The following is a 12534-nucleotide window of genomic DNA, read 5'->3' on the forward strand; positions in this document are numbered from 1 at the left end:
TTCTTGTTTCTGTTCATCACTTAAAAATATAGCATAATCCTACAGAAGTCTTAACCAATATCAAATTGGTTTTCAAAATGAGTGTTTTTATCTAAATTTAACTCTTTACTCATCACTGTTTGTCTTTTAGAATAAGTCAAGTCTCTAACTTTTAAAACATTTTTATCAGCCTTGGGATGACCAGATAGTAGCTTTGCGCATCAACAGTGATGTAATCACTGCATTCTTTAAACCTTTAATATCAGATAAATGTATACATCTGCGACATTATTTCTATATTTATAACATGTTAAAGGTATTCCATTCGGATTCATTTAACTAGTCACAAATTTTGGCATGCATTCTTTGTTCTTTTTTTTGTTTTTTTTTGAGACAGTGTCTCCCTCTGTCACCCAGGCTGGAGTGCAGTGGTGTGATCTTCACTCACTGCAACCTACACCTCCCAGGTTCAAGTGATTCTCCTGCCTCAGCCTCCTTAGTAGCTGGGATCACAGGCGTCCACTACCTTGCCTGGCTAATTTGTGTATTTTTAGTAGAGATAGGGTTTCACCATTTTGGACCAGGCTGGTCTTGAACTCCTGACCTCAAGTGATCCACCCACCTCAGCCCCCCCAGACTGCTGGGATTATAGGTGTGAGCCACTGTGCCCGGCCACATTCTTTGTTTTATAAAAGATCTACACACTGGCAGAAAAAAATAACACTAATGAGGAGGGTACTTAATAAAAACAAACAAAATATCCATGGTAATACACACTTGTGAGCCAAAGAATTTGCGCCAGGAATTGTGCTAAGTCCTTTAGTATTTCTTTCAATGTTTAAACAATCTTATAAAGTTATTATTATTCATCCTTTTTAATGATAAAAAACCGAGGTTTAATATGTAACTAATTTGTTAATTTGTCCATGGTTATGCTATTTTTAAAAAGGTTTTATTGATGCATGATTTAAATACCACAAAATTTGCCCATTTTCTAATGTTAGAACATTGCCCACCTACAGTCATTTCCCATTCCCCATGACCAGCATCCTTCACCAGCCCTAGGCATTCACTAATTTTCACTAATTTCACCATTTTCTGTCTTCCATAGTTATACTATTCACAAGTAGCAGTGTCAGGGCTCAAGATTGGATTAACATATTCCAAAAGTTCTGAAAGATGTGCCTTAAATCCCAGGGATTTAAAATAAATGAAATAGTATAAAAATTTATTAAAACAAATAATTAAATGGGGGAACTGCCTGCTTCATAAAAGAATTATTTAGTTCACAAAGAATGCATCATAACTTCAATGGCAAGACCCTCTATGCACTTATGAACTGATGTACAGGCACACCTCAGAGATATTGCTGGTTTAGCTCAAGACCATGCAATAAAAGTGAATATCACATTGAGTCATATGAATTTTTTGGTTTCCCGGTGAATATGTTTTGTTTACACCATACTGTAGTCTATTAAGTGTGCAATAGCATTATGTCTAAAAACACAATGCATATACCTGAATTTAAAAATATTTTGTTGGTAAAAAATGCTAATAATCATCTGAGGCTTCAGTTAGCTGTAATTTTTTGGCTTGTATAAGTCTTGATGGCTGCTGACTGATCAGGGTGGTGTTTGCTGAAGGCTGGGATGGCTATGGCAATTTCTTATAGAGACAGGGTTTTATCATGTTGCCCAGGCTGGTCTCAAACTCCTGGGCTCAAGCAATCCACCCGCCTCGGCCTCCCAAAGTGTTGGGATTACAGGTGCGAGCCACTGTGCCCAGCCAGCTGTGGCAGTTTCTTAATATAGATAACAATGTTTATTGCATCGATGGACTCTTCCTTTCACAACTGATTTCTCTGTAGCATGTGATGCTATTTGATACCACAGTAGAACTTCTTTCAAAATTGGAGGCAATGTTCTCAAACCTTGAAGCTGTTTTATAAACTAAGTTTATGTAAAATTCTAAATCCTTTGTTGTCATTTCAGCAGTGTTCATAGCATCCTTACCAGGAAAGAGTAGATTCCACATCAAGAAACCATTTTTTTTGCTCATCCATGAGAAGTAACTCCTTATCTGTCAAAGTTTTATTACGAGAGTGTGGCAATTCAGTCACATCTTCAGGCTCCACTTGTAATTCTAGTTCTCCCTCTATTTTCATGACATCTGTAGTGACTTCCTTCATTCAGGTCTTGAACCTCTCAGAGTCATCCACAAGGGTTTGAATCAGCTTCTTCTAAACTCCTGTTAATGTTGGTATTTTGACCTCTTTCCATGAATCACAAATGGACTTCATGGCATTTAGAATGGTGAATTATTTCCAGAAGGTTTTCAATGTACTTTCCCCAGATTCATCAGAGAAATCACTACAGATGGCAGCTATAGCTTTATGGAATATATTTCTTAAATAATAAGAACTGGATGGGTGCGGTGGCTCACACCTGTAATCGCAACACTTTGGGAGGCCAAGGTGGGTGGATCACCTGAGGTCAGGAGTTCGAGACCAGCCTGGCCAACATGGTGAAACCCCATCTCTACTAAAAATACAAAAATTAGCTGGGTGTGATGGCGGGCACTTGTAATCCCAGCTACTCAGGAGGCTGAGCAGGAGAATCGCTTGAACCTGGGAGGTGGAGGTTGCAGTGAGCCGAGATTGCGCCACTGCTCTCCAGCCTGGGTGACAAGAGTGAAACTACATCTAAAAAAAAAAAAAAAAAAAAAAAAAACTGAAAGTAAAATTACTCCTTGATTCATGAGATACAGAATGGATGTTGTGTTACCTTATACCCAAGAACTCTGATGCAGTTGTCCAAGACTAACGAAAACAACATTAATCTTGGACAACTGCATCAGAGCTCTTGGGTATAAGATGTGTTATCAAGGAGTAGTAAAAAATAAAGGAATCTTTTTCTCTGAGTAGTAGGTCTCCACACTGGGCTTAAAATAGTCAGTAAATCATACTGTAAAAAAGATGCACTGTCATGCAGGCTTTGTTGTTCCATTTATAAAAGACACACAGAGTAGATTTAGTATAAAATTTTTTTTGAGACAGGGTCTCCCTCTGTTGCCCAGACTGGGGTGCAGCGGTGCAATCTTGGCTGACTGCAACCTCTGCATCCTGAGTTCAAGCAATTCTCTCACCTCAGCCTCCTGAGTAGCTGGGACTACAGATGTGTGCCACCAAGCCCAGCTAATTTTCTGTATTTTTTGATAGAGATGGGGTTTCACCATGTTGGCCAGGCTGGTCTCTAACTCTTGATCTCAAGTTATCCATGTGCCTCAGCCTCCCAGAGTGCTGGGATTATGGGTGTGAGCCACGTACCTGGCCAGATTTAGTAACTTTTAAGGGACCAAGGATTTTTCAGAATGGTACGTGAGCACTGGCTTCAACTTAAGGTCACCAGTTGTATTACCCCCTAATAAGAGAATCAGCCTGTCCTTTAAAGCTCTAAAGGAAGGCACCGACTGACTATGGCTATGAAAGTTCTAGGTGGCATCTTCTTCCACCAGTTTAGTGTAGTCATCTTCATCAATTATCTTAGCTAGATTTTCTGGGTTACTTTCTGCAGTAGAATCATCAGCACTTGCAGCTTCACCTTGCGTGTATATGTTCTGGAGACAGCTTCTTTCCTAAACTTCATGAACAAATCTCTGCCCGCCACCCTCAGGCTTTTCTTCTGCAACTTCCTCAGCTCTCTCAGTCTTCACAGAACTGAAGAGACTAAAGGCCTTACTCTGGATTAGGCTTTGGCTTAAGGGAATATTGTGGCTGGTCTGATCTTCTGTCCAGACCATAAAAACTTTCTTCCATCAGCAATAAGGCTGTTTTGCTCTCTTATCATTTCTGTGTTCACTGGAGTAGCACTTTCAATTATTTCAAGAACTTTTCCTTTGCATTCCTAACATTGCTGTTTGGCATAAGAGGCCTAGCTTTTGGCTTATCTTGGCTTTTGACATGCCTTCCTCACTAAATGTAATCATTTTTAGCTTCTGATTTAAAGTGAGCGATGTGCGACTCTTCTTTTCACTTGAACACTTAGAGGCCATTTTAGGGTTATCAGTTGGTCCGATTTCAATACTGTTGTGTCTCAGGGAATAGGGAAGTCAAGGAGAGGAATAGTGATCAGGGAGTAGCTGGTCGGTGGAGCAGTCAGAACATACAGAATTATGAATTAAGTTCACTGTCTTGTATGGGCACGGTTTGTGGCAACCCAAAACAATTACAATAGTCACATCAAAATCAGTGATCACTGTAAGAGATATAATGAAAAATTTTTTAATATTATGAGAATTACCAAAACGTGACACAGAGACACAAAGTGAGCACATGCTATTGGCTAAATGGCACTTACTGACTTGCTCAATGCAGGGTTGCCATAAAACTTTATTTTGTAAAAAACATATCTGTGAAGCATAGTAAAATGAGGTATGCCTGTATATTTCCTTGACTACCATTATATAGTTTACTCATGGAGACTAAATGCTCATTGATGTTGAAAAAATGGTGAATTTCTCAAAGCTTTAAGATTTAATTCAGTAACAATTTTGATGTACCAAATTTTTTATGGGCCCATAATGATATAATTAAATATCAGAACTAGAAGAGCCTTTAGAAATACCCACATCCACTCCTATTTTACAGGTAAGAAAACGAAAACCCAGAAAGTCTAAGCGACTTGCTCAAAGTTATACATTGCTGGCTTTTGGACCTAAGATGCCGAACGCATTTAGGTCCTTTCAACACCACTGTCATTTTGTTCCTCTAAAACGACAATATCAACACAAAAGATATTAAATTTAGTGTAGGAAGATGTTTGTCTCTATAGCACAACTCACCATTTGACATATATATATACACACACACATTTATACTTTTCTTTTTTCTATATTTCAACAACTGCAACTGTGCTGTTCAAATGAAAAGCTCTTTACCACATGCAGCAATTTAAATTTTATTAAAATTAATTTAATTAAAAATTTAGTTCTTCACTCACACTAGTCCTATCTCAAGTGCTCAAGTACTAAAACTACTGCATATGATAAATGCAGGTATAAAATATTTCCATCATCCCAGAAAGTTCTATTGGGCAGTGCTGCATTAGAATGTCAGCTCCACAAGAGAGATTTTCATTAGTTTGTTCACCAATGTATCCCCCACATCTAGAATGGTACTTCCCCCACATCTAGAATGGTACCTGGGACACAGTAAACCTCAACAAGTATCTGTTGAATGATTCAATATTTCTGAGAGTGATTTTGGATAGCCCTGTGAAATTTCTATCCAAATATATGGCCATGTATTCTATGTATTGACTTATCCAAAAAGGGTATATCTATGACAAAATGACTATAAGATAATGAGGTATGTTTTGGCAAAAGAAGTGAACATTGTATCATAAAACCTCCATAAAACTATAACTTAATTGTATCATAAAACCTCCATAAAACTATAACTTAAATTGGGTAAGACTGAATACGATTCACTATGCAAAATTTTCTTGGTTTGAGAAGGATAAGAATAAATTTGTTTGTTAATTTTCTTTCCCTACAAAGGTAGAACATAATTAGAAAAAGATATATATCTCAGGATAAACTCAAAATTCAAAGTCATAAGAAAATAATATATTTTAATCTTGCCTTGTTGGATTTGAAATAATAATTTAAATATGCTAGTGTAATTATCATAAAAATAAAAAATAATGAGCTCCCAATAATAGAAAGGGGTATTCTAAACCAGCGAAAGAGGCTACTTTATACTTTTAATCATTAATCACTAACATGTTAAACAGATACAATATTTTATCATCTCAATAAATTTAATTCTATAACATAATTTTTAATATGTACATACTATTTCATCATTTCAATATACCATAATTTATTTAACCACTCATCTATTATTGCACAAATATCTGAAGATTTCTGTAGAACGGTCAGATGTAGTGTGTTTGTAGAATACCAAATTCAACTTCAGAGTACAAAATGGGCAACAGAATTAACAATGTTTTTCATTCCATATATCTGTTGACAGTGTTTCAGGAATCTTAAGAAACAGAGGATAAAGTTTCTAAATTCTATAGGATCAATAGATCTATAGGTAAATTATTTTGGGTGTCACTCATATCATTAACATTATCTGTATTTCTGGCTGTCTTGATTTCCTCAAGATAGTGTTGAATGAATACTGTGACTTTTTCTGATCGGATATTTCATCCATGAGAAGGATAAAGACTTGCCCGGTTCCAGGTTATAGATGCTTCAATACCAAAGACCCCTTCTGAGAGCTGAACCAATTCCAATGTAAAATTGTATAGTCAAATATATTTTGTAGATTTAACTTCTATGTTTCATATTTCGTCATATATATTTATCCTCTGCTATACTGCACAGTTTTGTAATTTTATTTTCCTTTCATCATTTTAGACATTATTACCCCTTCCTATATTTTTACAACATAGTGACATTATATCATATTCCAATACCCAGTACTGTACACATACAAAGAACATATACCCTTATGGATTTAATCCAGAACCATAAAAATGGTTTCAGGGGAACTCAAATTTAAATCTGTAGTCTAATCATTAGTAATTACAAATTGAGTAAAATCTGTTTATTAAAGAGATGTCTTTTACATATTCAAAATGATTAGTCAACACTACTAAAGAGGTTACTATTTCTATTTCCTTAGATACAAACTCTTAATAAAACATAACGTCATCAGTTTATGACCAATTAACATGAAAACTAAATTTAAAAATAAACACATTTGTGGATTTTAAAATTTTATTATTTGTTTATTTTTTAGAGACCAGGTCTTCCTATGTTGCCCAGGCTGATCTCAAACTCCTGGGCTCAGGCGATTCTCCTGCTTCAGCCTCCTGAAGTGCTGGGATTACAGATGTGAGCTACCACGCCTGGCCACATTTGTGTTTTTATTTACATAATTCCAATTAATCACCAAAAATAGTTTTGCCCATTCTACTTTAATGACTACATAACAAAATTGAGAAAACGTGTTTATGCTTGAAAAGTTCATGCTCCTAACTAGGTTAAACATTTCCTAAAACAATATTATTTATATTATTAACACAACTGTTTTTTAAAAAATAGTATAAATGTAAATTATTATAAGTTTGGATGACAGCTGTTTGAATTAATGAAGGTTAACTAAATGTGTATGTATGTGTGTGCACTGGAGTGGTGGTGGGAATGGACAAAAAGAATCCCTGAGAGAAGAGTACAATTGTTTTAAAATACATTTAGGTAAAGACTATTTATGATTCTTGAGGAAACAGAGCCTATATAAAAACTTTTTATTATCTTTAACTTTTTAACTGTCTCTTCTGAAAATTCAAAGACATTAAATACCTGTTCATAAAATTTTTCAACAAACTAGATTTACAATTTTACATTCCCACCACCAACCTCGTTTTGAAAGTGTTCATTTTGTTAGTCTCTACGGAACCTAGGATATGGAACCTAGGATAGTATCTTATACATGGCAGGGATTTCAATAATGTCACTTGAATACAATTCCAACAATTTTATCACATTTTCAACATTGATATACAATATATGAGGTCAAAAATTCTAATAACACACTTATACTAGAATTTTACATTTCCCTAGTTCAGATTTTTAGGAACTTCCTAGACTTATATAATATACAAAGTTATAGACAGAATGTCTAAAAAACCACGAAGCCTGCCTCCAATAAGAGATGCACATTTCTTTAAAAAGAAATTTAAAAGACTCAGGCACCTATATAAGTAGATCTGACTGTCAATATATACAGGTTTACCCACAGAGAAAATAAAATTCCCGTATGTTGTAACACTTGGCATCTGTGCACTTCTCTTTCCTATTTTATGCCATCTTCCCCTGGCCTGACGTACTGAATGCAGATTCGGTCTATAGGACAAAAATGCTCCAGCTGCTAATGTGAGGAAGACTGCCAAGCACTGTTATCATGAGATGATCCAGCACTGCTTCCTACTGAAAGTTCTCCCCTGGGGGTGAATCTGGGTGCTGGCACTTTCTGCTGTGCACTAGAAGCAGAGAGCACCAGCAGATTGAGACATCTCAAAGATAGCATAATTTCAGTAAGAGTTAGGAGAGGAGAAGCAGAATTCTGCTGCCATCAAGTAAATTAGTAATTTTAACTTTCTTTTTCCATTTTTGCTAGCGAAGAAAGTGGAAATGGAAAGAGAGTATGAATGAAAAAGAGAACTTATTGTAATAACAGGGTTTACTTTAAACATGGGATAAAGCTAGGTATACAAACAACAGAATTAGAGAAAGTGACAAGATGATTATCTTGACACAAGTATTCCATAGTGTTAAGCATTTAATTTCTTCTTGGGTTATATACATACACAGTGTCTTATCCTAAAACTAAACTACAAACTCTTTGTGAGTAAAAATTGTATTTTATTCTCTTCAGCAAATAAATACTTACGATATTAATAAAAAGCTATTTGAGAACAAAACATGAAATTTTAGAGCTCTTGTAGATTAAAATGTTGGAAGATTTTATTGTTAAATATTTATTAACAGATCTATCTCTTCTAGAAGCAGCTAATTATTTGCCTAACCTGCCATTATAATTGGATAAAATTTGTATGAATGCTAGAGTCATGATATTGAAACCATATTATATGAAAGTAAACAAAAGTATGTTCGTGGAAAATTTTATTGCCATTCTTTTTTTAAATATTATTAAACTTTATTTTTTAAAAAATATTTCATTAACAAAGATTCTATATATTTAAGTTGTACAATGTGATGATTTGACATACCTATACATTATATAATGATTATCACAATCAAATTATAACACATCCATCACCACTCATGCTTTATTCTAGATTCCCAGAACTTGTTCATCTTAAAACCGAAAATTTATGCCCTTTGATCAACACCTTCCTATTTCCCTGACTTTCTAGCCTCTGGCAACCACTGCTCTATTCAGCTTCTATGAGTTTGACCTTTTAAGATTTTACATATAAGTGAGATCATGCAATATTTTTCTTTCTGTGTCTGACTTATTTCACTGCTAATGTCTTCTAGGTTCATCCATGTTGTTGCAAATGGCAGTATTTCCTCCTTGTTTATGGCCAAATAATATATATATACACATTATATTATATATTATATATATATTATATATATACACACACACCCCCCACATTTTTTATATCCATTCATTCACCGATAAACAGTTAGGTTTATTCCATATTTTGGCTATTTTGAGTAATGCTGTAATGAACATGGGAATGCAGATATTCCTTCAAGATACTGATTTCATTTCCTTTGAATATATACCGTGAAATGGGATTGCTGTATTGTGTGGTAGTTCAATTTTTAATTTTTTGAGGAATCTCCATACTGTTTTCCATAATGGCTGTACCAGTTTACTTTCCCAGCAACAGTGTACAAAAGTTCCCTTTTCTTTACATACTTGGTAACACTTGTTACCTCTTGTCTTTTTGATAATAGCCATCCTTACAGCTGTGCGGTGATATCTCATTGTGATTTGGATTTGCATTTCCTTATGATTAGTGATATTGAGCACCTTTTCATACACTATACCTGTTGGCCATTTTAATATCTTCTTTGGAAAATACCAATTCAGGTCCTTTGCTATTTTTTTTTATTATTATTATTATGCTTTAAGTTTTAGGGTACATGTGCACAACGTGCAGGTTTGTTACATATGTATACATGTGCCATGTTGGTGTGCTGCACTTATTAATTCGTTATTTAGCATTAAGTATATCTCCTAATGCTATCCCTTCCCCCCTCCCCCCACCCCACAACAGTCCCTGGTGTGTGATGTTCCCCTTCCTGTGTCCATGTGTTCTCATTGTTCAAGTCCCACCTATGAGTCAGAACATGTGGTGTTTGGTTTTTTGTCTTTATTGCCATTCTTTAAACAGGAGGATAATCAGCATTTGCCAAAATTACATAAGTTTAAAAAATTAGGTTCAAAGTATAAGGTAGACTCCAAGAATGGGCAAACTTTTTTCTGTAAAGATCCAAATAGTAAATATTTTAGGGTTTCCAGCCACATATGGTCTCTGCCATGACCACTTAAATCTGTATTGTAGTGTAAAAGTAGTCACAGACAATACAGAAATGGATCTGTGTGGATGTTTTTCAATAAAACTTTATTTACAAAAAATAGCTAGCTTATGAGCTGTAGTTTGCCAACCCTTGAAGCAGATGATATATGACTAGAAATAGCATTAAATGGGACAGAAAAAGGAGCATTTCATATTTTTATAGGATGATAAATATATGTGACATTTTCAAGATCTTTGATTCTTACAAAAAACTTAAATAGCACATAAATCTTACCTGATTAGGTATCCTCAGTGGGGGCCTTGGACCTCCAGGGTACCGAGGTGACATAAAAGGCTATTGAAGTAAAACAAATAAACAAACAAAACAAAAAACAGTACAATGTAAAATACAGATCTGAAAATAAATTACTTAAAAAAATTTTAGAATTAATCCAATCACAAATCAATGTACTTTGGGCTGCTTTCAGCATAATAAATGCTTTTAAGAAAAATTACCATCCCATTACTTATTTTGTAGAATATCTAGAAAATTTTCCAAAGAAAATGTAAAAACATAAAAGCTGGCTAACAGCAAAATCTTTTAAAAATGTGAATTATTAAGGCAATAATATCTAGTGGCAAAAAATAAGGTAGAGAAGCAGGCAATTTAATCTTAAAAAGGACCTCTGGAGGCAGCTTACTGCCTATGTTATTATGTTCTAAATAGATACTTCTGATGGAATTGTTTGGTTTGGTTATCAATTCCTTTAGTAATTTTAAAATTGCCAAATTTCATCTTTTATAGCTTTGTTTAAAATGATAAATAAATTTCTTTTCCAAGGGTCATTTGTAGTCAAAAAAGCTTTGGCTTTTCCTCATCATGGGTTTCTTATAGTTCAAAATGGACTCTGTGGGTGTGGCGGGACACACCTATAGTCCCACCTACTTGGGAGACTGAGGCCAAAGGACTGCTTGAGCTCAACAGTTAGAGGCTGTGGTGCATGATGACCATGCCTGTGAACAGCCACTGCACTCCAGGCAACACAGTAATGTTTCATTTCTTAAAAAAAAAAAAAATTGACTACAAATTTTAAAGTTGAAATTTCTTTGCATATTTTGACCCTAGCTGATTATGAAGCATATATTTTTAACAAAAGAAAAAAATGATCTTATATTAAAAGTCAAGTTAATTTATGTTGCTGGATGAGTTAGAGGCTCCTAAGATGTACTGAATCTGTCAGTCTGGAAACTGTCTGAAAAGTATCCTAAAAGCAACATTTTAGTGAAATGTTTAGGTAAAAAGAGACTATGTTTGATCACCCAGACTTAGGCACCAAAATTTTATAAGTTTATTAAATTATTTAAAATTTGATTTTTTATTTATTTTTCTAGAAACAACAGAAAAATTATAATTTTGTTTAATTACATCTCAACATATAATTACTTAAATGTAAGATGTTCCTTACATGTAATATAAGCAAATATCAAATCTAACGGGTTGAATGTTATTAAGATATTAAGAATGAATTAATATGAATTAAGTAGTAATATATAGCAAGTAGACAAGGTTTGGGGAAATCATTTACAGTGCATTACAGAATTAAATCCTACATGTAGAATGTATTTTCTACAAATATTTTTAGAAATTAGGCTTGGAGGACATGGCTACTCAAGTTTTCCAGAGCTGTTTTAAAAGGAGCCTCTAAAAAATAAAATCCTAATTAATGCTGTATAGATTTTTCCTATAGTATCTTTTGCAGAGTCTGACAAACCAACAAAAGGAGCTTCACAATTAAGTGAGCAATTTGACTTTTTGTTCACTGTGTTCTTATATGTAAAAGTACTTCCACCAGTTCATTTTATATGGACAGAAAGAGTAGATTATTCAGGTAGTATTGTCACCTCCAGCTGATAAAACTTAAGTAGATTTTCCAATTTTAACAAAGTTGATTTAAAAAATGTTTAGTTTTCACATATTTGATTAAAGTTGTCTCTCATTTATCATTTTGAAACTCTACCATAAATTGGATAAGTTAGTTATGTACTGTCAACTAGAAGCTTATTCTAATATTCACACTCCCTCTGTTATTTTCTCTTTCCTTTATAAATCACCTAATTTCACCTATGAAGCTCTCTTTTTAACTCTGGACTCATTTAAAAAATTTAATAAATATTGTGTCATTGGTTTTATAATGGCTGTCTTTCTTTTACAAAATGATGTTTTATGACATAGTCATTAATTCAAAATATAGTATCAATTTAGTTTTTGAAACGTGGAGACATAAAAATGGGTTACTAATAATTTTTGTCTGTAATACAACCACTTTGAGGTAGAATACAAGGTAAAATTATGTGAAAAATATTACTAAATACCAAATGTTGAGATAAATATTTAGAAGTTCCTCACTTGAAATAGAAGAACACTTGAGATTTGCGTGTTGATCTGAATGTAAGAAGATGATATAGTGTTTATTTAGTGGCATAT

At 34.0% G+C, this 12534-nt stretch overlaps 1 protein-coding gene across 25 annotated transcripts in view; it reads right to left on the reverse strand.

The window, feature by feature from the left end:
* Positions 1 to 12534, reverse strand: part of SSBP2 (single stranded DNA binding protein 2) — a 334708-nt gene that overhangs the window by 57916 nt on the left and 264258 nt on the right. For 20 of the 25 annotated variants that reach the window (XM_063724171.1, XM_063724172.1, XM_002815708.6 and 17 more), the window contains one exon: positions 10345 to 10404. The exons of the other annotated variants lie outside the window; for them this stretch is intronic. In XM_063724171.1, the coding sequence (XP_063580241.1) occupies positions 10345 to 10404 (60 nt within the window). The remainder of the gene's footprint in view (positions 1 to 10344; positions 10405 to 12534) is intronic. 25 annotated transcript variants of the gene reach the window in all.

This window comes from Pongo abelii, chromosome 4 (assembly GCF_028885655.2).
Source record: "Pongo abelii isolate AG06213 chromosome 4, NHGRI_mPonAbe1-v2.0_pri, whole genome shotgun sequence".
Classification (NCBI taxonomy): domain Eukaryota; kingdom Metazoa; phylum Chordata; class Mammalia; order Primates; family Hominidae; genus Pongo; species Pongo abelii.